General features: G+C 42.3%; 2 protein-coding genes across 3 annotated transcripts; both read right to left on the bottom strand.

Moving 5' to 3' along the window:
- Positions 1–219: 219 nt before the first annotated feature.
- Positions 220–5,862, bottom strand: LOC139390928 (aldo-keto reductase family 1 member B1). Of its 2 annotated transcripts, none has more exons than XM_071138372.1 (10): positions 5,642–5,862; positions 5,252–5,425; positions 4,257–4,373; positions 2,493–2,570; positions 2,232–2,348; positions 1,668–1,780; positions 1,429–1,516; positions 1,255–1,338; positions 892–974; positions 220–792 (listed from the first exon to the last, which is right to left on the bottom strand). In XM_071138372.1, the coding sequence occupies exons 1-10, from the start codon at positions 5,723–5,725 to the stop codon at positions 759–761; spliced, it is 972 nt and encodes a 323-aa protein (XP_070994473.1). In that variant the 5' UTR covers positions 5,726–5,862; the 3' UTR covers positions 220–758. The 2 variants fall into 2 exon arrangements, with proteins under 2 accessions (XP_070994473.1, XP_070994552.1); XM_071138451.1 differs by having other exon boundaries at positions 883–974; positions 5,642–5,832.
- A 2,909-nt stretch (positions 5,863–8,771) lies between these two features.
- On the bottom strand, positions 8,772–21,114 carry LOC139390761 (tyrosine aminotransferase-like). Its single transcript, XM_071138156.1, has 12 exons — positions 21,010–21,114; positions 19,875–20,195; positions 19,658–19,762; positions 19,243–19,310; positions 18,930–19,088; positions 17,969–18,107; positions 17,781–17,833; positions 13,829–13,981; positions 13,550–13,678; positions 13,331–13,414; positions 10,207–10,305; positions 8,772–9,550 (listed from the first exon to the last, which is right to left on the bottom strand). Exons 2-12 carry the CDS (start codon positions 20,149–20,151, stop codon positions 9,410–9,412), a joined length of 1,407 nt encoding a protein of 468 aa, XP_070994257.1. The 5' UTR covers positions 20,152–20,195; positions 21,010–21,114; the 3' UTR covers positions 8,772–9,409.
- Between the last annotated feature and the right edge of the window lie 1,439 nt (positions 21,115–22,553).

Below are 22,553 nucleotides of genomic sequence, written 5' to 3'. Positions count from 1 at the left end.
AAAAGGGCTTTATGACAGGCAAAAATACTCCTCAGCACCCCCCTTCCCCCTCCTCAGACGCTCCCGCAGGTGAAGAAGCTGGATGTGGAGGTCCTGGGCTGGTGTAGTTACACGTGGTCTGCAGTTGTGAGGCCAGTTGGATGTAGTGCCAAATTCTATAAAAATGATGTTGGTCGAGGAAGGATAAGTGCACCTGTGTAATCAGCTTCAGACCAACACTTTTTAAAAATTATTTTACCTTTATTTAACTAGGCAAGTCAGTTAAGAACAAATTCTTATTTTCCATGACGGTCTAGTGGGTTAATTGCCTTGTTCAGGGGCAGAACAACAGATTTTTACCTTGTCAGCTCGGGGATTCGAGCCACTAGGCTACCTGCTGCCACTTTGTGTTTATATTTTGGTTCAGTATATGTGTTTTAAACTAAACGTTTTGTTTGAGTTATGATGATAAGAAAAAATATGGCATCCCTTCAGAATCAGGCAGACAGGGCACAGTGTTGGCACAGAGGGCATACTGTATATCTATTCAAATCATGTCAACAAAAAAACAATAGCATCCATCCATACCTTCCGCGCCACATTTCTATTTATCATCACAATTTCACATTATAGGTAAACAATAAACACTGATTGAAGACCATTTGCAGGCCAATGTTGAGGAGGTGGATAGTAATCTGGCCTTGTTCTCAGGTTGAGAAACAGTTATCTTATTCTCCCAAGTGACTTCTCTGTCTCTTGTCTCTGATCCCCAGGGACTCTCATTCAAAGGGGTAGTATGGATGAGACTTCAAGCTGAAGAACAGAAACATGTCAGGGTAGGAGCAGTTGTTCTCTACATGGTATTATTGATGTATTAAGTATTTGATTAAGGAAGCGTTGAACCTGTCTTACGAGTCGATGATGCAGCTCTTCCAGCCTCTATTCAGTCCTCTCAGTGCCGACATGTCCTCCTCAGTCAGAGAGAAGTCAAAGATCTGCAGGCAACACACTTTCTTTTTGAGTGTTTATTGTACCATTGACACATTTGATTTATGTTAGTGAGTAATGTAAGTGAAAGTTCAGTTAATAACTAAATGTGTAAACCAAGACATTGATCTGACATAGATCAAACTAGCCCTAAGACTGAATACTATATCAGTCAAAGTCTTATTGCTCAAACTGAACTTGATATGAACTCATGGTATGATTGAGCAAGAGCTACATGTAGTACAAATGAGTAGATATAATCTATATTGGGTCAGAGAGAGAGTTCACCTTAGTGTTTTCCAGAATGTGATTAGGTTTCACACTTTTGGGGATCACTGCAATACCCTGCTGCACATGGTACCTCAGCAGTACCTGAAACACACACACATAGTCCTTAGATGCAGAGCCCAGATGCACACACACACACTAGATGTGTGTTTCTACTGAACTATCTAGTCTAACCTGAGCAGGGCTCCGTCGGTGCTTCTTAGCCACGTCTCCTACCACAGGGTCTTCCAGCAGCTTCTCAGGATCAGTGTCTCCACAGTGACTGTAGGAAGTATTGACACAGTCAACTTTTGGAACATAGGGAGGGATGTTTACTCTGCCAACCGTGGGGTCAATAGTGCAGAACAGAGCAATATAGTGCAGGATCATAGTCCAGTCGCTAATGTCTACATGTTATTGTCAGGAGGACTCACAATTCTTTGGGTCTTCCAGGGGAACCTAAGGGGCTGTAGGCAGTGAGGGTGATGTTGCGAGACTTGCAGAACTCCACCAGGTCAGACTGGACCAGGTAGGGATGCAGCTCCACCTGCAGGAGCGGAGGGAGAGAGATAATGAGATTACAGAGTTGTAAGAACGCTCTTTTGGCTGTTATCCATTCTTGTCTACTACCCTCTGACCCAGTAGCGACACCCACACACTCTTTCAGAATGGTAAACACACCCGTTTGCACATGTAGTGTCCATGCATAAACACAGTTAACTGTGTATTGCACTGGTTGAGCTGGTTAAAGGAGTGAAATATGTTTGTGACACAGGAGGTTGGTGGCACATTAATTGGGGAGTACGGGCTCATAGTACTGGCTGGAATGAAATGAATGGAATGGTATCGAATTCATCAAACACATTCCATGAACTCCATTCCAGCCATTATTATGAGCTGTCCTCCCCTCAGTAGCCTCCTGTGGTTTGTGAGGTACTCAGGGTTTCATAATAGTGTATTTGAAATAGCTAAAGTTGCAGTGTAAAGCCTTGAAGAACCTGGTTGACTGCAGGGGGAACCTTGGCCACAGAGAGCAGTCTCTCCAGCTGGAGGACGTTGAAGTTGGACACGCCAATGCTCTTCACTTTCCCTGAGGCCTGCAAGGCCTCCATCCCCTACATCACATAGCAGACATTACAGCACAGGCACAGTAATACACCACACTTCAAGATACCAAAAATAGACCACGAAAAAATACAAATAATTTTGTTGTTAGGAGACAGTATAATGATGTTGATGAATAGGAGATGATAGTGTACCTTCCACACGTCCAGATAGTCAATGTCAGTGGTGAGCATTTCTCCATCTCTCATAGGGAAGAGCTCATCATCCACTTTCTGGAAGGAATGAAAAAGATACAGTGCATTCGGAAAGTATTCAGACCCCTTGACTTTTTCCACATTTTGTTACGTTACGGCCTTATTCTAAAATGGATTCAATTGTTTTTCCCCCCTCATCAATCTACACACAATACCCCATAATGACAAAGCAAAAACAGGTTTTTAGAAATGTTAGCAAATGTATAAAACTAAAAAAACTGAAATGTCACATTTACATAAGTAATCAGACCCTTTACTCAGTACTTTGTTGAAGCACCTTTGGCAGCGATTGCAGCCTTGAGTCTTTTTGGGTTTGATGCTACAAGGTTGGTACGCCTGTATTTGGGGAGTTTCTCCCATTCTTCTCTGCAGATCCTTTCAAGCTCTGTCAGGTTGGATGGGGAGCGTCGCTGCACAGCTATTTTCAGGTCTCTCCAGGGATGTTCGATTGGGTTCAAGTCCGGGCTCTGGCTGGGCCACTCAAGGACAAGTGTTGTCTTGGCTGTGTGCTTAGGGTTGTTGTCCTGTTGGAATGTGAACCTACGCCCCAATCTGAGGTCCTGAGCGCTCTGGAGCAGGTTTTCATCAAGGATCTCTCTGTATTTTGCTCCGTTCATCTTTCCCTTGATCCTGACAAGTCTTCCAGTCCCTGCCGCTGAAAAACATCCCCACAGCTTGATGCGGCCACAACCATGCTTCACTGTAGGGGTGGTGCCATGTTTCCTCCAGATGTGACGCTTGGCATTCAGGCCAAAGAGTTCAATATTGGTTTCATCAGACCAGAGAATCCTTTTTCTCATTGTTTGAGAGTCCTTTAGGTGCCTTTTGGCAAACTCCAAGCTGGCTGTCATGTGCCTTTTACTGAGGAGTGGCTTCCATCTGACCACTCTACCATAAAGACCTCATTGGTGGAGTGCTGCAGAGATGGTTTTCCTCATGGAAGGTTCTCCCATCTCCACAAAGGAACTATGGAGCTCTTTCAGAGTGAACAGGTTCTTGGTCACCTCGCTGTCACCCCGATTGCTCAGTTTGGTTCAAAACTTATTCCATTTAAGAATGATGGAGGCCACTGTGTTCTTGGGGACCTTCAATGCTGCAGAAATGTTTTGGTACCCTTCCCCAGATCTGTGCCTCAACACAATCCTTTCTCAAAGCTCTATGGACAATCCCTTCGACCTCATGGTTTGGTTTTTGCTCTGACATGCACTGTCAACTGTGGGATCTTATATAGACAGGTGTGTGCCTTTCCAAATCATGTCCAATCAATTGAATTTACCACAGTTGGACGCCAATGAAGTTGTAGAAACATCTTAAGCATGATCAATGGAAACAGGATGCACCTGAGCTCAATTTCGAGTCTCATATCAAAGAGTCTGAATACTTATGTAAATAAGGTTTTTCTGTTTTTTATTTTTAATACATTTGCAAAAAATAAAAAATAACCTGTTTTCGCTTTGTGAGTATGGGGTATTGTGTTTAGATTGATGAGGGGAAAAATATATTTTTATCAATTTTAGATTAAGGTTGTAACGTAACAAAATGTGGAAAAGGGGAAGGGATCTGAATACTTTCCAAATGCACTGTATGTGAAAGTAAACCGAGATTTGTTGTTGAAATGTCAAGAACTGTATCAGAAGAGTCCATTAGTCCCTGTATCATTCATGTGACTATTTGTGCCAGTGTCAGTGTGAACTGTAAGCCCACCTTCAGTCCTACAGGGAAGTGCATCAGATACAGGTCCAGATAGTCCAGCTGCAGGTCACTCAGGGACTTGTTTAGACACAATGGGATGTCATGGGTCGCATGGTGTGTATTCCACAACTACACACAAAGAAGTGGTCACAGGTCTATTCAGCAACACAACACAATGATATAGCAAATCAACCATGAATACAGAGAAGAGCCCGTAGATAGAAACCAGTTCTGCTTCTAAGTCAGTACATATGTCAACTGAGGTCCAGCTTGTTTTTGGGAGGTTTTCTGAAAAATCACTTAGTCAATATGACTTAACTTTTTTAGTGTTACGTAATAGACATTGACCAATAAAACTAGTGGATATATCAACTAATACTCTACAGTAGAGGTCTTCACGTGTCCACCCAAACCCAAATACCAGAGACCAGCCCCGGGACCCGAGCAGATCTGGGTCCACAATGTATACTTTTCCCTCGGGTCTGGGTCAGGTCCTGTTTGATTGTCATCGGTTCTCAGGTCTATGTAACTACAGCTGATAGACCCGAGTGGACCCGAATGGACCCGACCATGGCTCTGCACAGCATATAGCATATTAATTTTACGCTAATAAGTTGAATATATTGACTTATAGAAGGCCTAGCCATCATATAAATACCTATTCATTAACCAGAAGAGCAACTTGGCTGATAAACATAATTTTCTTGTCACTAGGGTTCAATCGGTTCTGGTCTAGGTTGGTTGTTGTTGGGTCCATATGGGTTCGGGTCTGAGTCCCCCATTTATTTTATGATCGGGTCTATTCGGGTCCTAGTCTGATTGTCCTCGTATACGTTCGGCTCCGGGTCCACTTTTTGGACCCGAGAAGATCTCTACTCTACAGGCAAAATTCATATCAGATTATATGTATTTGAACTTTGTATTGGACCAAAAGATCAAAGGGCAAGCTCATGTCCACCTGGAACAGTGACAGCCAGCCCACATAAACACTCAGCCGCAGCACCCACCTTACTGACAACGTACATGTCTTGTCGTTGGATGATGCCTTGCTGCATCTTGGAGCGGAGGGCCTTGCTGATCTCGACCTCATTGCGGTAGCTGTAGGCTGTGTCTATGTGACGGTAACCAGCAGCTATGGCAGCTTCCACCGCACTTTGACACACTGCTGCTGAACTGCTTGACTGACCAACACAAAGACACCGTAATGACCATTTAACCCACTGTGTAATAACAACAATCACCACTGTAATAACATACACCTTTCATACTTAGAGAATAATACATAGACATTATATATACTGAGATTTTGAGATAACCTTCAATGTGTGGTTGAGGTAGGGAGTGGGAGTGGGAGTGGGAGAGAGAGAAAGAGAGAGCAAGAAAGAGAGAGAGAGTACCTTCCATGTTCCCAAACCCAGCAGGGGCATGCGTGTGCCATCATTCAGCTCTACTGTCCGAACAACACTGGTGCTCACCTCCATGTAGTGGGTTAAAACAGCATAGAAAGACAGGAAGAGCCTTGTGACAGGGACTTGTGACTTATCCTTCCTCTTTACCAACTACTTTGTTACCCACATACCCTTCTCTTTCTATTTCTACCTCTCTCTCTCTCTCTCTTGCGTCCTTCCTTATCTTTCTAGTTAATCATTGAACTATGTAAGAAGTACTTCACCACAATTGTGTATTTATGTGTACACTCAGTAACTGAGGGCTGTTGTAAAGACTCAGGGGAGGAAGGAGAATGTTGTAAAGGTCACTTTCTTCAGACAGGAAATACTGTAGGCCTAGACAACAGGGTCCTCATGTGCACACAATATGTGGTAGGAAAGGTGTGGCCTATGCACTGTGAGATATATGTGATATTGTACCAAAGTGTACATTTTAAACTTGAAGTGTTTGGTGATGCAATGCAAATACATTCAGACATGCAAGTCCTGGATGCAGGCCAAATAATGTGTCCTTGTCGAATCTGCTCAGCAACGTCCCAGACTGCAATACACACATCCAGCAGTAGGATGTGCTATAGTGTCAGCAATGAATGATTTCATGCTACAGTCAGTCATCAAAACTGTTTTTTATTTTATATTTACAAATGAGCTGTAGAAGCATACCATTGAACCATACCATTGTGTGGAGTTAGACTGATAAATGTATCTGTGTGTAGTATGAGTAAAAGTATTCCATTGTAATGTTCATTATTTGTGAGGACGTTTGTTTTCTTTCTTTAAAACCAAAAGAGCCTTCATAGTGATTTGAAACTGAAGGTCACTCAAGGTGTGTCTAGGTCCTAGGGAATAACATTTTAGTATGAGAAAGTTCTGGGTGAAAATCAATAAAAGTGTACTGAATATACTGACATAAAGCATTTACAAAACATTATACTTGAATTAGAAATGACAACAGGTCAAGACTGAATAATATTGTTCAATACTGTATTTAAAAATAAATATATATTTTAATTATCTTGAGACTGTTTAGCAGAAGATTTACACTTGATGGAAAATCATTCCAGGTGAAGCTGGTTGAGCGAATGCAAAGCTGTCATCAAGGCAAAGGCCAAAGGGTGACTACTTTGAAGAATCTCAAATATATATATATATTTTTTTTTAAATTGAACACTTTTTTGGTTACTACATGATTCCATATGTGTTATTTCATAGTTTTGATGTCTTAACTATTATTCTACAATGTAGAAAATAGTACAAATAAAGAAAAACCCTTGAATGAGTAGGTGTGTCCAAACTTTTGACTGGTACTGCATATCATTGAGTTAATTAATAAATTAATATAAAGTTAATAAATACACATATGGTTTCTTTTTTTGTTTTCTTGAGTAAGGGTGCTCCAAAATGCAGGTGTTTCAGCCTAGCTCAGTGCTTTCTGAGGTGGTGGGGCAAGCCAGAAGAAAATACGAAGCGTTGCACCGTGATTGGCTCATTGTTCTGTCACTCATGGGCACACTACGTCACTGCCAATTCTAAGGGTAGAGCTCAAAGATTCAAGCCCCTTGGGTGCTGCCATAGAGTTACATTAGACGTGTCCATCCAAGAAGGTCATTGGCCACAGATAAAATGACGTCAAATCACATTGTCTACAGTAGCTTTGACTTTGGACTGATACGAAGATAAATAATGAAGAGAAATTATAGATAAAACGTATCAGTGCTCATCGGCTATGGACATAAACATTACACAAGAAGTTGGAAATCTCAAATTCAACAATGAGTGGTTTGGAAGGAATATATGTGGCTAACTACAAGTATTGCAACGCAATCATTAGCCTGCTATTCAGTGGAGTGGCTGTGTGGTCCCAAGTCTAAGGGTCTCTTTTCCTAGTTTAAAATTATAAACATTCAATATTAGCCATGCTGTCAATGAAGCATGATTTGTGCCTCGCTCAAAACAACTGTTGGAACTGCACAATCTGACTTTAGTGAGTTCAAGACAACTGGGAATTCGGGAAAAACGGGCTACGTTTTGTACTTTCATCCAACTCGGAATTGTAAATTGGGAACTCGTGCTTCTTTCTAGAGCTACGACCTGAAGATCACTGACGTCATCATGAATCAACCTTTATTTCTTCTTCAGAGTTCTCAGGTTTCTTGAAAGCATCATAAATCCAGAGAATGCCAGACTTTGATGATAAAGTTTGATGACAAAATATGCCCACAAAGGACCGCTGCGCCACCTTCCTGTTCAAGTGAGCACAGCACAACAAGGTGAGTCAAAAAATTTCTTGTATGTTGCTGCAAAAATGTAATATGCCAGGGAGATATGTATATATAAAGATAAATAAAATACTGTAGCTAAGAAAGTAATACTAAGTGTATGTTGTGTAGTAAGCTGTTAGTAGCCCATGTGCCTCACCCTAATAATTTGGTCTATTTTCACCTCTTACTTTCACCTACTGTTCTGACTTGTTGGTGCACATGTAGCCTATAACCTGTTTTTGAGAAATGTAATCATAGAATATTGTAAGAGCTTTCAGTGTCTGCTTATATGCCCCCTTTATTTATTGTATGGTTCTGACTTGGTGTACAGGGAGAATACTGTAAGAACGGACCATGTTCTGAATTATGTTGCTGTACATTTCAAAAGTTCTGAACAAATAGTTATATTGATTACGTCCGTTCTAGCTCCCTCATTAATGTCTTAATCGAAATTACGGATGGCCTCTTATCCGTTTGTTGTCCCCATATGCCATAGTTTGTACATCTCAATTGTCAGTAGAAACCACATTTGTTTAAGCAAGTCAGCCATATCAGCTATGTTTTTTTTAAAGACAGAAAATGAGACTGAATTAACTGTTTCACTGACAGACAAGGCTCTGCTGTTAGCCAGGTGTAGCAGTGGTAATGTGTTGGGACTCTGCTGTTAGCCAGGTGTAGCAGTGGTAATGTGTTGGGACTCTGCTGTTAGCCAGGTGTAGCAGTGGTAATGTGTTGGGACTGTATCCCACGTTTTTTTTTTTTTTTTGCCCCACCAACATTTTTACATGCTAAAATCGCCACTAGTTACAACAAACAAATAAGTATTTCATAGCTTTAATTTGGTTTAAATAACTTTTTATATGAATGTGAAAAAAACTAAAAAACATTCAATATTACATCAACATAACAAATAGATTATATACATAGGAAAAGTGTTGGTTAAGCATGCAATATATCAGAATGTATACTGAGTGTCAACATAATTCTAACACATGCAAGAAAGAGTATGTAACGCTGACTATGGAAAGCACTGTAGATCATCTTATGGTGGGATCAACCCAATCATGAACCCCATCATGGTTTGAGGAATGGGGAGGACCCCCGGTCCCTGGTTCTATACGCCCAATGGTGTTCTGGTCAACCCAACATATAGAATAACATTAAGAATTCAAATAGTTAGACAAAGTAAGGTTAACATAAGATGGCCATACAAAATATAAATATCAGGTCTGCTCATAAGTTGGGGTACCAAAGATGGACCACTACCAAGGACATTGCAAAAACCTTTGTTCCTGCGGTGCAACACGATATTTAACCCATCTTCTCTCTCCTCCTCTTCCCTAATTTATTTTATTTTTCTCTCACCCTTTTCCCATTCTCTTTTTTTCACATTTACTTTTGTCACATTCTGTGCCCATACTCTTTGGTCTCCCCCTCTCTCAGGCTGTCTATCTCATTATTGATCTAGCTCGTTGCTGTCTTGGCTGCAGGTTCTGTAGTGGCGCTGGCAGAACTCCCGAATCCGTGTACACGCCTCCACCATCATCTCCTCTGGTACGGTCACCACGATCCGGAAGTAATTTGGGTACTCAAATGCCTGCAGGGAGAAGAGAATTGTAAACAACAAAACAAGGTAATTTCTCTTCCCGTGGTAGACAGAGAGGATGGATGAGTCCATTAGATGGATGGATAGATAGATAACAACATGTAAACTATATTTAGTCTCCAAATGTATATTGAAAACATCAATATATTTGTACAATGAGATCTTGTTGTCTCTCAAATACATCGTTAGTTATTGGTTAGCTAGCTAGTGAATCAGTCAAAACACCTTAAAACAAGACATGGTATCAAAAACAAGATCAAACTAGCTGAAACGAGCCACCTACGATTCCCTACATGGTAGCTTCTTGTCATTGCCTTACAAAAACAGATTGCAGTTAGAGTGCAGTATAATTGTAGTATGTTTCAAATACTGCGTCCAAAATACCACAGTGCAGTTATTCTGGAATTACTGCGTTTAAAATACCACAATCGACTGCAGTTACTGCACTTTTACTGCAGTTTCAAATCTGCAATCTTTTTTGTCGGGGTGTTGCTAGCTTTCTGACTGTTCAGAATCATAACAAATTATGGCTTCCACTCACATCGATAGGCATGCATCATTTTCTTGACGTTGTCAGCCAACGCGTCGATAGACAGATAGATAGATAGATAAGATAGATAGATGAGTGTGTGTGTCTGGCGTTTTACCGTAGCCGGCAGGCAGAAGACGGACTGCTCAGTTACCAGACGCTCAGTGAACTGCACATCGTTCTGGAACTCTGGGAAGTGTTCCATCTCAATTCCCACCTAGAAATACCAAGACACACATTAAGTAACCTACTAAGCATTTAACGACAGCAATGCCTTTTTTGGTCCTGTGTGGCCGCCTTGATTTCAACGTCCCCAGACAACCTATAATTTGTTAAGATTTGGTCTGGTCCAGACCGGCTTTGATTTGGCCCAAACTTTAGAATAATACCCAGCATGCTTTGCAAGTTTTTTTTTTTTTTTTTACATTTACATTTTGGCCATTTAGAAGATGGTCTTATCCAGAGGGACTTACAGTCAGTGCATTCAACTAAGGTAGATAAACATATCACAGTCATAGCAAGAAAATAAAAAATAAGTAACCGTTACTGAAAATATTATTGTAGTTTAAGTGGTCTTTTGGTTTAATCTGTAGGTTGGATTAATTTGAACATCATTGCTTCCCGTTTTAAAGGTTTGAAAAAGCTATCATAAATGCATGTGACAGATGGGCACAATAATATAATATTCTGTTGCAATCTTCAATTGTTTCCTCTTTCCTATATTAAGGCTTGAAAAAGTATTATTGTGATCTAATGCTTATGTCATTGATAATGTACAGTATGTGCAGTTGAAATTTGGTTCTAGAATCAATAAACGAAAAATACATACAGTTGAATTCGGAAGTTTACATACACTTAGGTTGGAGTCATTAAAACTCGGTTTTCAACCACTCCACAAATTTCTTGTTAACAAACTATAGTTTTGGCAAGTCAGTTAGGACATCTACTCTCTGCATGACACAAGTCATTTTTCCAACAATTGTTTACAGACAGATTATTTCACTTATAATTCACTGTATCACAATTCCAGTAGGTCAGAAGTTTACAAACACTAAGTTGACTGTGCCTTTAACAGCTTGGAAAATTCCAGAAAATGATGTCATGGCTTTAGAAGGTTCTGATAGGCTAATTTACATTATTTGGGGTCAATTGGAGGTGCACCTGTGGACGTATTTCAAGGCCTACCTTCAAACCCAGTGCCTCTTTGCTTGACATCATGGGAAAATCCAAATAAATCAACCAAGACCTCAGAAAACAAATTGTAGACCTCTACAAGTCTGGTTCATCCTTGGAAGCAATTTCCAAACGCCTGAAGGTACCACGTTCATCTGTACAAACAATAGTATGCAAGTATAAACACCATCGGACCAAGCAGCCGTTATACCGCTCAGAAAGGAGACGCGTTCTGTCTCCTAGAGATGAAAGTACTTTGGTGCGAAAAGTGCAGGAAACAGGTACAAAATGATCTATATCCACAGTAGAACGAGTCTTATATTGACATAACCTGAAAGTTCGGTCAGCAAGGAAGAAGCCACTGCTCCAAAACCGCCATAAAAAAGCCAGACTACGGTTTGCAACTGCACATGGGGACAAAGATCTGACTTTTTGGAGAAATGTCCTCTGATCTGACAAAACAAAAATATAACTGTTTGGCCATAAGGACCATCGTTATGTTTGGAGAAAAAAGGGGGAGGCTTGCAAGCCAAAGAATATCATCCCAAATGTGAAGCACGGGGGTGGCAGCATCATGTTGTGGGGGTGCTTTGCTGCAGGAGGGACTGGTGCACTTCACAAAATAGATGGCATCATGAGGTGGGAAAATTATGTGGATATATTGAAGCAACATCTCAAGACATCAGTCAAGAAGTTAAAGCTTGGTCACAAATTGGGTCTTCCAAATGGACAATGACCCCAAGCATACTTCCAAAGTTGTGGAAAAATGGCTTAAGGACAATAAAGTCAAGGTATTGGAGTGGCCATCAAAGCCTTGGCCTCAATCCTATAGAACTGAAAAAGCATGTGCGAGCAAGGAGGCCTACAAACCTCAGTTACAACAGCTCTGTCAGGAGGAATGGGCCAAGATTCACTCAACTTATTGTGGGAAGCTTGTGGAAGGCTTCCCGAAACATTTGACCCAAGTTAAACAATTTAAAGGCAATGCTACCAAATACTAATTGAGTGTATGTAAACTTCTGACCCACTGGGAGTGTGATGAAAGAAATAAAAGCTGAAATAAATAATTCTCACTACTAATATTCTGACATTTCACATTCTTAAAATAAAGTAGTGATCCTAACTGACCTAAGACAGAGAATTTTTACTAGGATTAAATGTCAGAAATTGTTAACTGAGTTTAAATGTATTAGCCTAAGGTGTATGTAAACTTCTGACTCCAACTGTGTTTTCAACATCCAGAAAAGCCATCTTTTCGCCTTTTATTCAGCACATAAAATGCACCTGATTTTAACGTCGGAAAATATGTATTTTCAATGTCTGGAAAAGACCTGACGACAACATCTGGATAATACGTTACTTTCCTTATGGGGATCCTGTTCTGTTATCTCCCCACCTACAGACTCTCCACCTACCATTCAATGTCTGGAAAAGACCTGACGACAACATCTGGATAATACGTTACTTTCCTTATGGGGATCCTGTTCTGTTATCTCCCCACCTACAGACTCTCCACCTACCATTCAATGTCTGGAAAAGACCTGACGACAACATCTGGATAATACGTTACTTTCCTTATGGGGATCCTGTTCTGTTATCTCCCCACCTACAGACTCTCCACCTACCATTCAATGTCTGGAAAAGACCTGACGACAACATCTGGATAATACGTTACTTTCCTTATGGGGATCCTGTTCTGTTATCTCCCCACCTACAGACTCTCCACCTACCATTCAATGTCTGGAAAAGACCTGACGACAACATCTGGATAATACGTTACTTTCCTTATGGGGATCCTGTTCTGTTATCTCCCCACCTACAGACTCTCTACCTACCATTCAATGTCTGGAAAAGACCTGACGACAACATCTGGATAATACGTTACTTTCCTTATGGGGATCCTGTTCTGTTATCTCCCCACCTACAGACTCTCCACCTACCATTCAATGTCTGGAAAAGACCTGACGACAACATCTGGATAATACGTTACTTTCCTTATGGGGGATCCTGTTCTGTTATCTCCCCACCTACAGACTCTCCACCTACCATTCTGGACACATAAGACTCACCATGAGGTACATGGCTCCTGATGGCATCACGGGGGTCAGCCCAGGAACAGTGGACAGTTCAGAGAAACAGATCTCGGAGTTTGACTGAGAAAGAAGCAGGAAACTAGTCAATAGACAGTCAGTCGGACAATCAGACAGATATCCAGATACATCAATATGTTAAACTACTACCATCTGCATATCAAGTAATTGGGGAAGGTTCAAGGGAGGGGGACTCACCTCGAGGAAACTGATGGTTCTGTGGTAAAACTCCTGGGGCGTGTCGTTCAGGATGCTCTCTATCGCACCCTGGACAATGGTGCAGGCACCCAGAATCCTCTGGCTAAGCTTAACCAGACCCTGACGAATCTGAAAGCAGAAGAGAGACAGATTAGAAGTGATTCCAAACCCCAGAGGACACAGATTAATCTTACCGTATGTGTACTGGTGTAGCGTATGTGTATAGATAAACTGGACTTCCCATTCAGTATGCGAGTAGTGAGAGGCTGAAGGACTTACCTCTTTTCCGAAGATTTGATTCTTGTCGTGGATGAGGATCCAACCTAGCCTCCAGCCAGGGACTAGCCATCGTTTGGCCAGACCACCACACGCTAGGATGGGCACATCACTGCTGAGGGACGCCATAGATTGGTATGTGCAACCCGGAAACACCTGATCATGGAGATACAGTACACACTCGCATCAATAAAAAAACATACTGTAGAAGACAATGTAAAATAATCAGGGTTAGTTTAGATTAAAGGGGAAATGTTTTAATATATTGATTCTATTCATCATACAGAGCATTACACTCAGGGTTGGGCAAATTACTTGAAAAATACACCAAGCAGAATGTGGGCAGTAAAAAAGGAAAACGGTCATTTAAATGTCTGACCCTCCCTTAAGGTAACTGTCTGGTACGATAAAAGATGGAAATAGACAGATGCGACAGATGCAAGAGAAATATGATTATATTCCATCTAAGTGCTTGGGCAGTGAACAGGGTGGAGCTGTGTTGACTAACCAAAGATGTCCTATTGACACAAAGACCCTGATGTTTCAGTTCCCAGTGAAAGTGGGGATCTGACTTTTTTGGTTAAAATACGTTTCTGTGGAAAGCAACCAAGGAGAGCAAATGTGGAAGTTTTGGAGATTTCAAATATATTAGAACAGAGCTTCAATTCCTACCTAAAGAAGACTTCTGAGCTGTGTGAATCAGCACAGCTTTCAATGATGTTAACAAATGTGCCATTTCAGTGTTTGAGGCAAACACTTGCAGCCCACATAGTGATTTTAGATCAAGTAAATCTAAATGTATTCAGCTGTTTTTAAGTATGTAACTGTAATCCAATTACATGTTTTTTTAAAGAAGTTAGATAACTCCAGTTGTACCAAACTCTGACTACAGTACAGTGCAAATATGGTCTTTCTTCATCCATTGAAAAATTAAGCACTTCAACTTAAACAATCAATACAAACAACACCATAAAATACATAAACATGACAAAAAATGTGTATCAATAGTTAAAAATGATTAAACTAATTTGACAATAACAAAGTTTGTGAGGGATTTCATAACTTTATGTATGTATTGTTATGCACTGCTCGTCTAAGACAAAAAGACAACGAGATGGAAGGAGAAAAGGAGAGAGAGAGCAGAGAAAAAGAGTGGTGGTATGGTAACCGTAGCAAGCTGGCTTTCATTAGAGCTGAGGCCTTGATGACGGGTGGGAGATCCGCCCCGCGTGCTATTGGTCAGAGCACAATGACTGACAGTTCAGAAAAAGAACATACCAAACCTCACCTCAGATCTAATTTACAAACAGAGCATTTATGGCTCTGCTCTAAGCTCTAGTGAGCTGTGTTTTTTTTTCACAGAGAGGAGCCCATAGGGGCCCATAAGGAGAGAGCCTGGCGCTTGCCAAACATTCCCCTCTAACCATGAGATGGAATTGATGCTGCCCAGACACATAATGCCTCCACGCAGCCCCTAAACAGGCACCCCTCCACACAGCCCCTAAACAGGCACCCCTCCACACAGCCCCTACACAAGCACCCCTCCACGCAGCCCCTAACTAAACAGGCACTCCTCCACACAGCCCCTAAACAGGCATCCCTCTACACAACTCCTAAACAGGCATCTCTCCACACAGCCCCTAAACAGGTACTCCTCCACGCAGCCCCTATACAGGCATCCCTCCACACAGCCCCTAAACAGGCCCCTCTACACACACCCTAAACAGGCCCCCTTCCACACAGCCCCTAAACAGGCCCCCTTCCACACAGCCCCTAAACAGGCCCCCTTCCACACAGCCCCTAAACAGGCCCCCCTCCACGCAGCCCCTAACTAAACAGGCATTCCTCCACGCAGCCCCTAAACAGACCCCCTTCCACACAGCCCCTAAACAGGCATCCCTCTACACAACTCCTAAACAGGCATCCCTCCACACAGCCCCTAAACAGGTACTCCTCCACGCAGCCCCTATACAGGCATCCCTCCACACAGCCCCTAAACAGGCCCCTCTACACACACCCTAAACAGGCATCCCTCCACACAGCCCCTAAACAGGCACTCCTCCACACAGCCCCTAAACAGGCACCCCTCCACACAGCCCCTAAACAGGCATCCCTCCACACAGCCCCTAAACAGGCATCCCTCCACACAGCCCTTAAACAGGCATCCCTCCACACAGCCCCTAAACAGGCATCCCTCCACACAGCCCATAAACAGGCATCCCTCCACACAGCCCCTAAACAGGCATCCCTCCACACAGACCCTAAACAGGCATCCCTCCACACAGCCCCTAAACAGGCATCCCTCCACACAGCCCCTAAACAGGCATCCCTCCACACAGCCCCTAAACAGGCATCCCTCCACACAGCCCCTAAACAGGCATCCCTCCACACAGCCCCTAAACAGGCATCCCTCCACACAGACCCTGAACAGGCATCCCTCCACACAGCCCCTAAACAGGCATCCCTCCACACAGACCCTAAACAGGCATCCCTCCACACAGCCCCTAAACAGGCATCCCTCCACACAGTCCCTAAACAGGACCCCCACCACACAGCCCCTAAACAGGCATCCCTCCACACAGCCCCTAAACAGGCATCCCTCCACACAGTCCCTAAACAGGACCCCCACCACGCAGCCCCTAAACAGGCATCCCTCCACGCAGCCCCTAAACAGGCACATTGTCGTTAAAAAAGGGGTCCTCCCACCCCCACCCACTTCTTCTCCCTGCTCTCACACTATATTACCCTCACATCTGCATTAATCGCAAACACATGCGGTGAAAAGTGCACAGTCATTCTGAGTACTTCTGTTCTAGTGGTTAGAGTGTTGGGCTAGTAACTTAAAGGGCCTTGTTTTGAGCCAACATTGTGAAAAATATGTCGATTTGCCTTTGAGCAAGACGCTTAACCCTAATTTGCTCCAGGGGCTCTGTACTACTATGGCTGACTGTAAAAAAAAACAACCTTTCACTGCACCTATCCTCTGTATATGACAATACAACATATTATTGTATAGTTTTTTGTACTGAGCGAGACATTGGTGAATTCTGAGCCCATGTGATTTATGCACTCAGCGACCCCAATCCCAATCACCCCTTCCCACATAGAATTTTAGCAACCAGGACATATCTTCATATTGCTCCTTTAAATTCATAGACAGAGCTATTGATGCATTTACAATGTTTACAAACATTGGCGTAAACGAGCGTATATTTTGGGTTCCGATGGGCTACGATAGTTGAGCTAAGCTCATGAGGCATTTATAAGTTGTTTTTCAAGAATCAATGAGTATACAGTATATCATTCATTTATAAGTTGTTTTTCAAGAATCAATGAGTATACAGTATATCATTCATTTATAAGTACAAAAATAGATGTAGCAACTGCGAATTTCCCTTTAAGCTATCCAAAAGTCATTCTCAACACAGCTCTCAGAAATGACAGAGCAGAGGAGCGCCTCTTGTCTACAGTTTACCGCTGTGGCTCATTCTTCACTTGCCCTGGCTGACCTAAACCCAGCACTGCTGCCCCGCCACTACCAGCCCCCCATTCAGCCTGTAACACCCCCTAATCACCCCAGTGCTGATGTGGACTTGTCAGACAGGTCTCCTTGGATACTCAGCAGAGCTAAGCGAGAGAAAACCTCCCTGTAACTGCTATAGAATGTTAAAGAATGTGCCTCGCTGGTATTATGTATTACATGGGGCCTAATGGCCAGGATGTAGGCTATACCCCAGAAACAGCAGCCCACTCCTGGACGCATGACCAGTCTACTACTGTATTGCACACCTCCATAGACCAATCTTCCTCCATGCCAGAAGACAATCCAATTTAGATTCCTCTCCTTAGTCTCCTATTATGCAATAGACTCAATGCCAGTTTCTGTATTAGTCTGTAGGAGTGTCTGTCTCTGTTGTGTTTGTCTCTGAGAGTGCTTCTGTGTTTATGAACTCACCATGTCACCATAGATCTCATCAGCCAGGATTGGGACGCAATGTTTGGAGGCAACTAGACAAGAGAATAGACACATTTAAAAATATTACAATTAGAAGTGGATTCATTATAGGAACCAAATGCTTGTATTGTGTTATAGTGAGAGGGAACACTGTGGCCAGGAGGGGGGGGGGGGGGAACAGGGCTCACCAGAAAGAATGTTCTGTAGATGCTCTTTACTGTAGACGGAGCCACAAGGGTTGGAGGGATTGTTGACAATCAGGCAGGTTGTCCTGTCATCTATCAGGCTTTCCATGTGTTGGAGATCGATCTCCCAAGACTTCTCTGGCTGCAAGGACAGACAAAGTCACCACGAGTCAGAGAGCAGACATAAGGCATGCAATGTACATGCACTACACAGACGCTGGAAAACAGACAAATCTGCAGATTCTGCACCGTCCTAACTCTCTTAACTGATCTTTGATCTCATAGGCTGCATTTACACAGGCAGTCCAATCCTGAACTTTTTTCCGCTAATTCGTCTTTTGACAAATCAGATTAGCTCTGAAAAATATCTGATGTGAAAAGTTCTGATGTGAATGGTCAGAAGACCAATTAGTGGAAAAAATATCAGAACTTAGTCAGGATACTCTGTGAAAATGTAGGTTTTCAGAAGATGGGCAGGAACTCAGCTGTCCTGACATTAGGAGGAAGCTCTGTAAGAGTTCTAAAAATGTATAAGTGGATTGTATAGGTGAATCAATAGCAGCTCTTAACACTGTGTGCAGTTGTCATATACACATCATGACCTCAAGAGTCACGACATTCCACTGTGTGCCTGAGTTATCTCATGTTTTTTATGGATGTAATTCAACTAAAATGTTATGTAGCTACAAGTATTTATCTGTATGTGTGTGTGTGTGTGTGTGTGTGTGTGTGTGTGTGTGTGTGTGTGTGTGTGTGTGTGTGTAAGCCTAGAGGAAAGAAAGCCATCCAAAATGATTTATAAGTGCCAGATGTGTGTCAATGAGGAAGAGCTCTGCATTCCCCCCACTCTTTCCCTTTCAACAATCTATTTTACCCCTTCTTCGCTCTCTCTTGCTAACATCCAGTTTTTCTCTTTGATTTATTTTCCCTCTATTTTTCTCCTCCCCCCGTGTCCAACACTCACCAGCAGTGTGTACAGTTTGACCTGGATGCCCAGAGACACAGCCAGAGTCTTGTAGAGGGAGAATCCAGGGCAGGGGACTAGGATGTTGTCTCCAGGGTTACACAGCACTGTGATGGCCAGATCTATAGCCTGACTGCAACCACTGGTCAGAAGCACATCCTGCATGGAAGAGAGAAGAAGATTACAAGAGATGTTTTTATGTCCTCTAGTTTTGGAGAAAAAATAATTACAGTAGAGAGACAGGTGAATATATGACGAAGCAAAAAAGAGTTTGAACGAGTTAAAGCAGGTAAACAATGAGAGGTAAACACACCTCTGCCTCCAAGGGGGCCTCGGGGCAACTGTAGAAGTTTGCCACCACCTCTCTGCTCTTCTGATAACCTGTTGATGAGTAGAAGACAACATCTTATATTTTGTACTGTAGTACTGTATACTGTACTCGGCAGTCTGCTGGGAGAAAGGGAGATTTCGCCTGCCTCCGTCCTTAGAGCTACAATCATCATTAATCATGGAGTGGAACCCTTTCAGTTGATCTGCAGACAGTTAATTGGCCCTATTTTACGTAGCTCTCTCAACTTCCCTGACTGAAATTACTTTAGCCTCCAACTTCTCATCCCCTTGCAAGCTGCCCAACTCGCCTATAGCTGTGTCTCATCTCATATCCTCCCAATTTCTATCTTTTTGAAATGTAGGTGCTTGTGGTGAGAAAGTGCTTGCGTGAGTCTTACCAACAGACGGAGCATAGCCGTTGTATTTGTTTGAGTCAATGGCATCCTTCATGGCCTGGAGAACTTTGTCATCAGTAGGCAGGTTCCCGAACACAGTAGGGTCCCCTGATGGAATGACAGGACAAAGGAGTTCATAAGAAACATAATTCTGGACAACTGCACTTCACAAGTGAACACACTGAGCATATGCAAATGAGATAGTGGTGTAGCATCTCACCAATGGACAGAGCAATCATGGGTTTCTCAGGGTTGGGTGTGAGCTTCATCCCATCCACAATGGCACGGATGGGATTCAAGGTGTTGATTGACATCTCTGAGGGCCGGATGTTCCATCGCTGCCTGCAGCTCTTCTGCTTGGCCAGACAAAAAATGTCTTTCACAGCCTTATGATGGTTACCGTTTCCATTAAGAGCTTTTCCATTGACACCAATGAGAGCATTCTTCTCATGAATTCCACTCCCATTAATTTTCACCTCATAGGACTGGTTCTCCATGTTGCAACTGCAGCTGAAGATGGGAGAGATAGGAAGAAAAAAGGCTAGGGGAAAAAAGATAGGACAAAAAAAAAAAGATTTTCATGAATAATTCCTGCATTATAAATTGTTGTAAAATATCATACAAATAATATAAATTAGGATTATTCGTTAATATACAAATGACTAGCCTAATAATCAATTGGAAAACTGAAAATAAACTTGTTGGATAAAAAAAGAAATCAGTGCAGAGAAGTAGGCTAGCCCAGGTGTTAAATTACCCATGAAAACACAACAGGTGTGATGTTTATATAATCCAGTTTGAGATCAAAAGCGCTGCACGGGCTGTTCTGAACTAATTCAACTTTGTGCGCAGTTAGTTGAACATCTGAGTAATGAAGATCAATATACTGATCAGACTGGGACACCTCAAGTTATTGATATTATCTTATTAATGGCTATCTTATCACAACGCCGTATAAATAGCAGTATAAATGCAGTATATAGTCCATTAGCAATGAAAACTCTGTATATTATACAAAAACAATACATCAAATCTAACCTAATAAAATGTTGTCTAAACAAGTCTGATCTGATACAGCCTGAAAAAATATACAAACAAGACAATTGAAAATAAGACAGACACAACAAATATTATAAAACTACCTATAATAGGCATCTCTTTGGAATAAGGTCATATTTGTTTGTGCATGCGTAATAATAAACATGTGATCTATACCTCAAATGAAAAGCTATAATACATTTACCAGGCGTAGCTTATTTGAAATTGCCTCAAAATGAAATTGGACACTTAGGCTACTTGCTAGAGGTAGTTAAATGCGTTATCATACATTTAAATAACAATAGTCTTTTAAATACCTTTACAATCTCAAAAGAATTTCACACTGCAAATGAAGGAATTCAGGTAAAATACTGAATATGAACAAAGACTGACTGATAAGTCCGTTATAAGCCGGCTTTATAGCAAGCCCCCCTGAAAAGGGTTGCTGTTGAGCCCTGCCCGTATTTTCATTGGTGGAGACTGAGGGTTGTGTCATACACCCCCGTTACATCATTCCCAAAAATGTAAAACACTGCAAGGTTTGGGTTAAACGGCATGAACTCTTTCCAAAAGACAGATACCAGACACATGAGAGGAGACCCATGGGACCCCAGATGTCCTTGTGCGTAATGCGCACAGGAGAGAGACGCTCACATTCAATGCCCCGCACAAAAAGTATGAGTGAAAAATGTGTGAAAATGTCCGGCCATAACATGTTATTAGTTTCCCATTCATGTTTGCAAAATCCCAAAGGCTGGTCACCTCAAGTCAAATCAATATGTATGCCTTTCAGTGGAGGCTGCTGAGGGGAGGACGGCTCATAATAATGGCTGAAACAGAGTCAACGGAATGGCATCAAATACATGAAAACTGTGTGTTTGATGTTTTTGATACCATTCCACGTATTCTGCTCCAGCCATTACCCTGAGCTCGTCCTCCCCAACTAAGGTGCCACCAACCTCCTGTGATGCCTATAGCCTATACAACATCATTGACCAAGTCATGGATAGATGGCCTCTGATTTTCCTACCTTTCATGAATGGAGAAAAGCTTTTTTAAATTCTAATGAAGCATAAATCTGTTTATATTTATAAAAGTAATGGATTTCATCCTTTATCAAAAGGTCCATAGGGTCTCCAAGAAACTTTTTGAGGCTCAATCAGCTTGAGCGTAGTTTAGGATGAGCCTGCTTCTTCCTCATTAAAAGCAAGCAAAACGTAAAAAGTGGAGGTCCACTATATGTACAAAAGTATGTGGACACCCCTTCAAATTAGTGGATTCGGCAATTTCAGCCATACCTAGTGCTAACAGGTGTATAAAATCGAGCACACAGGCATGCAATCCCCATAGAGAAAAATTGGCAGTAGAATGGCCTTACTGAAAAGCTCAGTGACTTTCAACATGGCACCGTCATAGGATGCAAGTCAGTTCGTCGAATTTCTGCCATGCTAGTGCTGCCCCGGTCAACTTTAAGTGCTGTTATTGTGAAGTGGAAAAGTCTAGGAGCAACAACGGCTCAGCCGCGAAGTGGTAGGCCACACAAGCTCATAGAACGGGACCGTCAAGGGCTGAAGCGCATAACAATCATCTGTCCTCGGTTGCAACCAAGTTCAATGTCAGCTCAAGAACTGTTCGTCAGGAGCTTCATGAAATTAGTTTCCATGGCCAAGTTTCCAGCCAATCGTCGGCTGGAGTGGTGTAAAGCTCTCCACCATTGTTCTCTGGAGCAGTGGAAATGCGTTCTTTGGAGTGATGAATCATGCTTCATCATCTGGCAGTCCGATGGACGAATCTGGGTTTGGAGGATTCCAGGAGAACGCTACCAATGCATAGTGGCAACTGTAAAGTTTGGTGGAGGAGG

The sequence above is a fragment of the Oncorhynchus clarkii genome, chromosome 1 (genome assembly GCF_045791955.1).
Source record: "Oncorhynchus clarkii lewisi isolate Uvic-CL-2024 chromosome 1, UVic_Ocla_1.0, whole genome shotgun sequence".
NCBI classification, from domain to species: Eukaryota; Metazoa; Chordata; class Actinopteri; order Salmoniformes; family Salmonidae; genus Oncorhynchus; species Oncorhynchus clarkii.
The sequence above is the reverse complement of the archived record's forward strand: the minus strand, read 5'-3'. Positions and strand labels throughout refer to the sequence as shown.

What these genes read in the sequence shown, in the direction of transcription:
- LOC139390928 (XM_071138372.1), bottom strand. Translation starts at nt 5,725, where the DNA reads ATGGAGGTGAGCACCAGTGTTGTTCGGACAGTAGAGCTGAATGATGGC. An exon ending in TGGGTTTGGGAACATGGAAG is followed by an intron (nt 5,426 to 5,641) that starts GTACTCTCTCTC and finishes TGTGTTGGTCAG; the next exon opens with TCAAGCAGTTCAGCAGCAGT. An exon ending in CCTGGAAGACCCAAAGAATT is followed by an intron (nt 1,517 to 1,667) that starts GTGAGTCCTCCT and finishes TACTTCCTACAG; the next exon opens with TCACTGTGGAGACACTGATC.
- LOC139390761 (XM_071138156.1), bottom strand. Translation starts at nt 20,151, where the DNA reads ATGGAGAACCAGTCCTATGAGGTGAAAATTAATGGGAGTGGAATTCAT. An exon ending in GAACCATCAGTTTCCTCGAG is followed by an intron (nt 13,415 to 13,549) that starts GTGAGTCCCCCT and finishes CTTCTTTCTCAG; the next exon opens with TCAAACTCCGAGATCTGTTT. An exon ending in CAGGAGCCATGTACCTCATG is followed by an intron (nt 10,306 to 13,330) that starts GTGAGTCTTATG and finishes TGGTATTTCTAG; the next exon opens with GTGGGAATTGAGATGGAACA.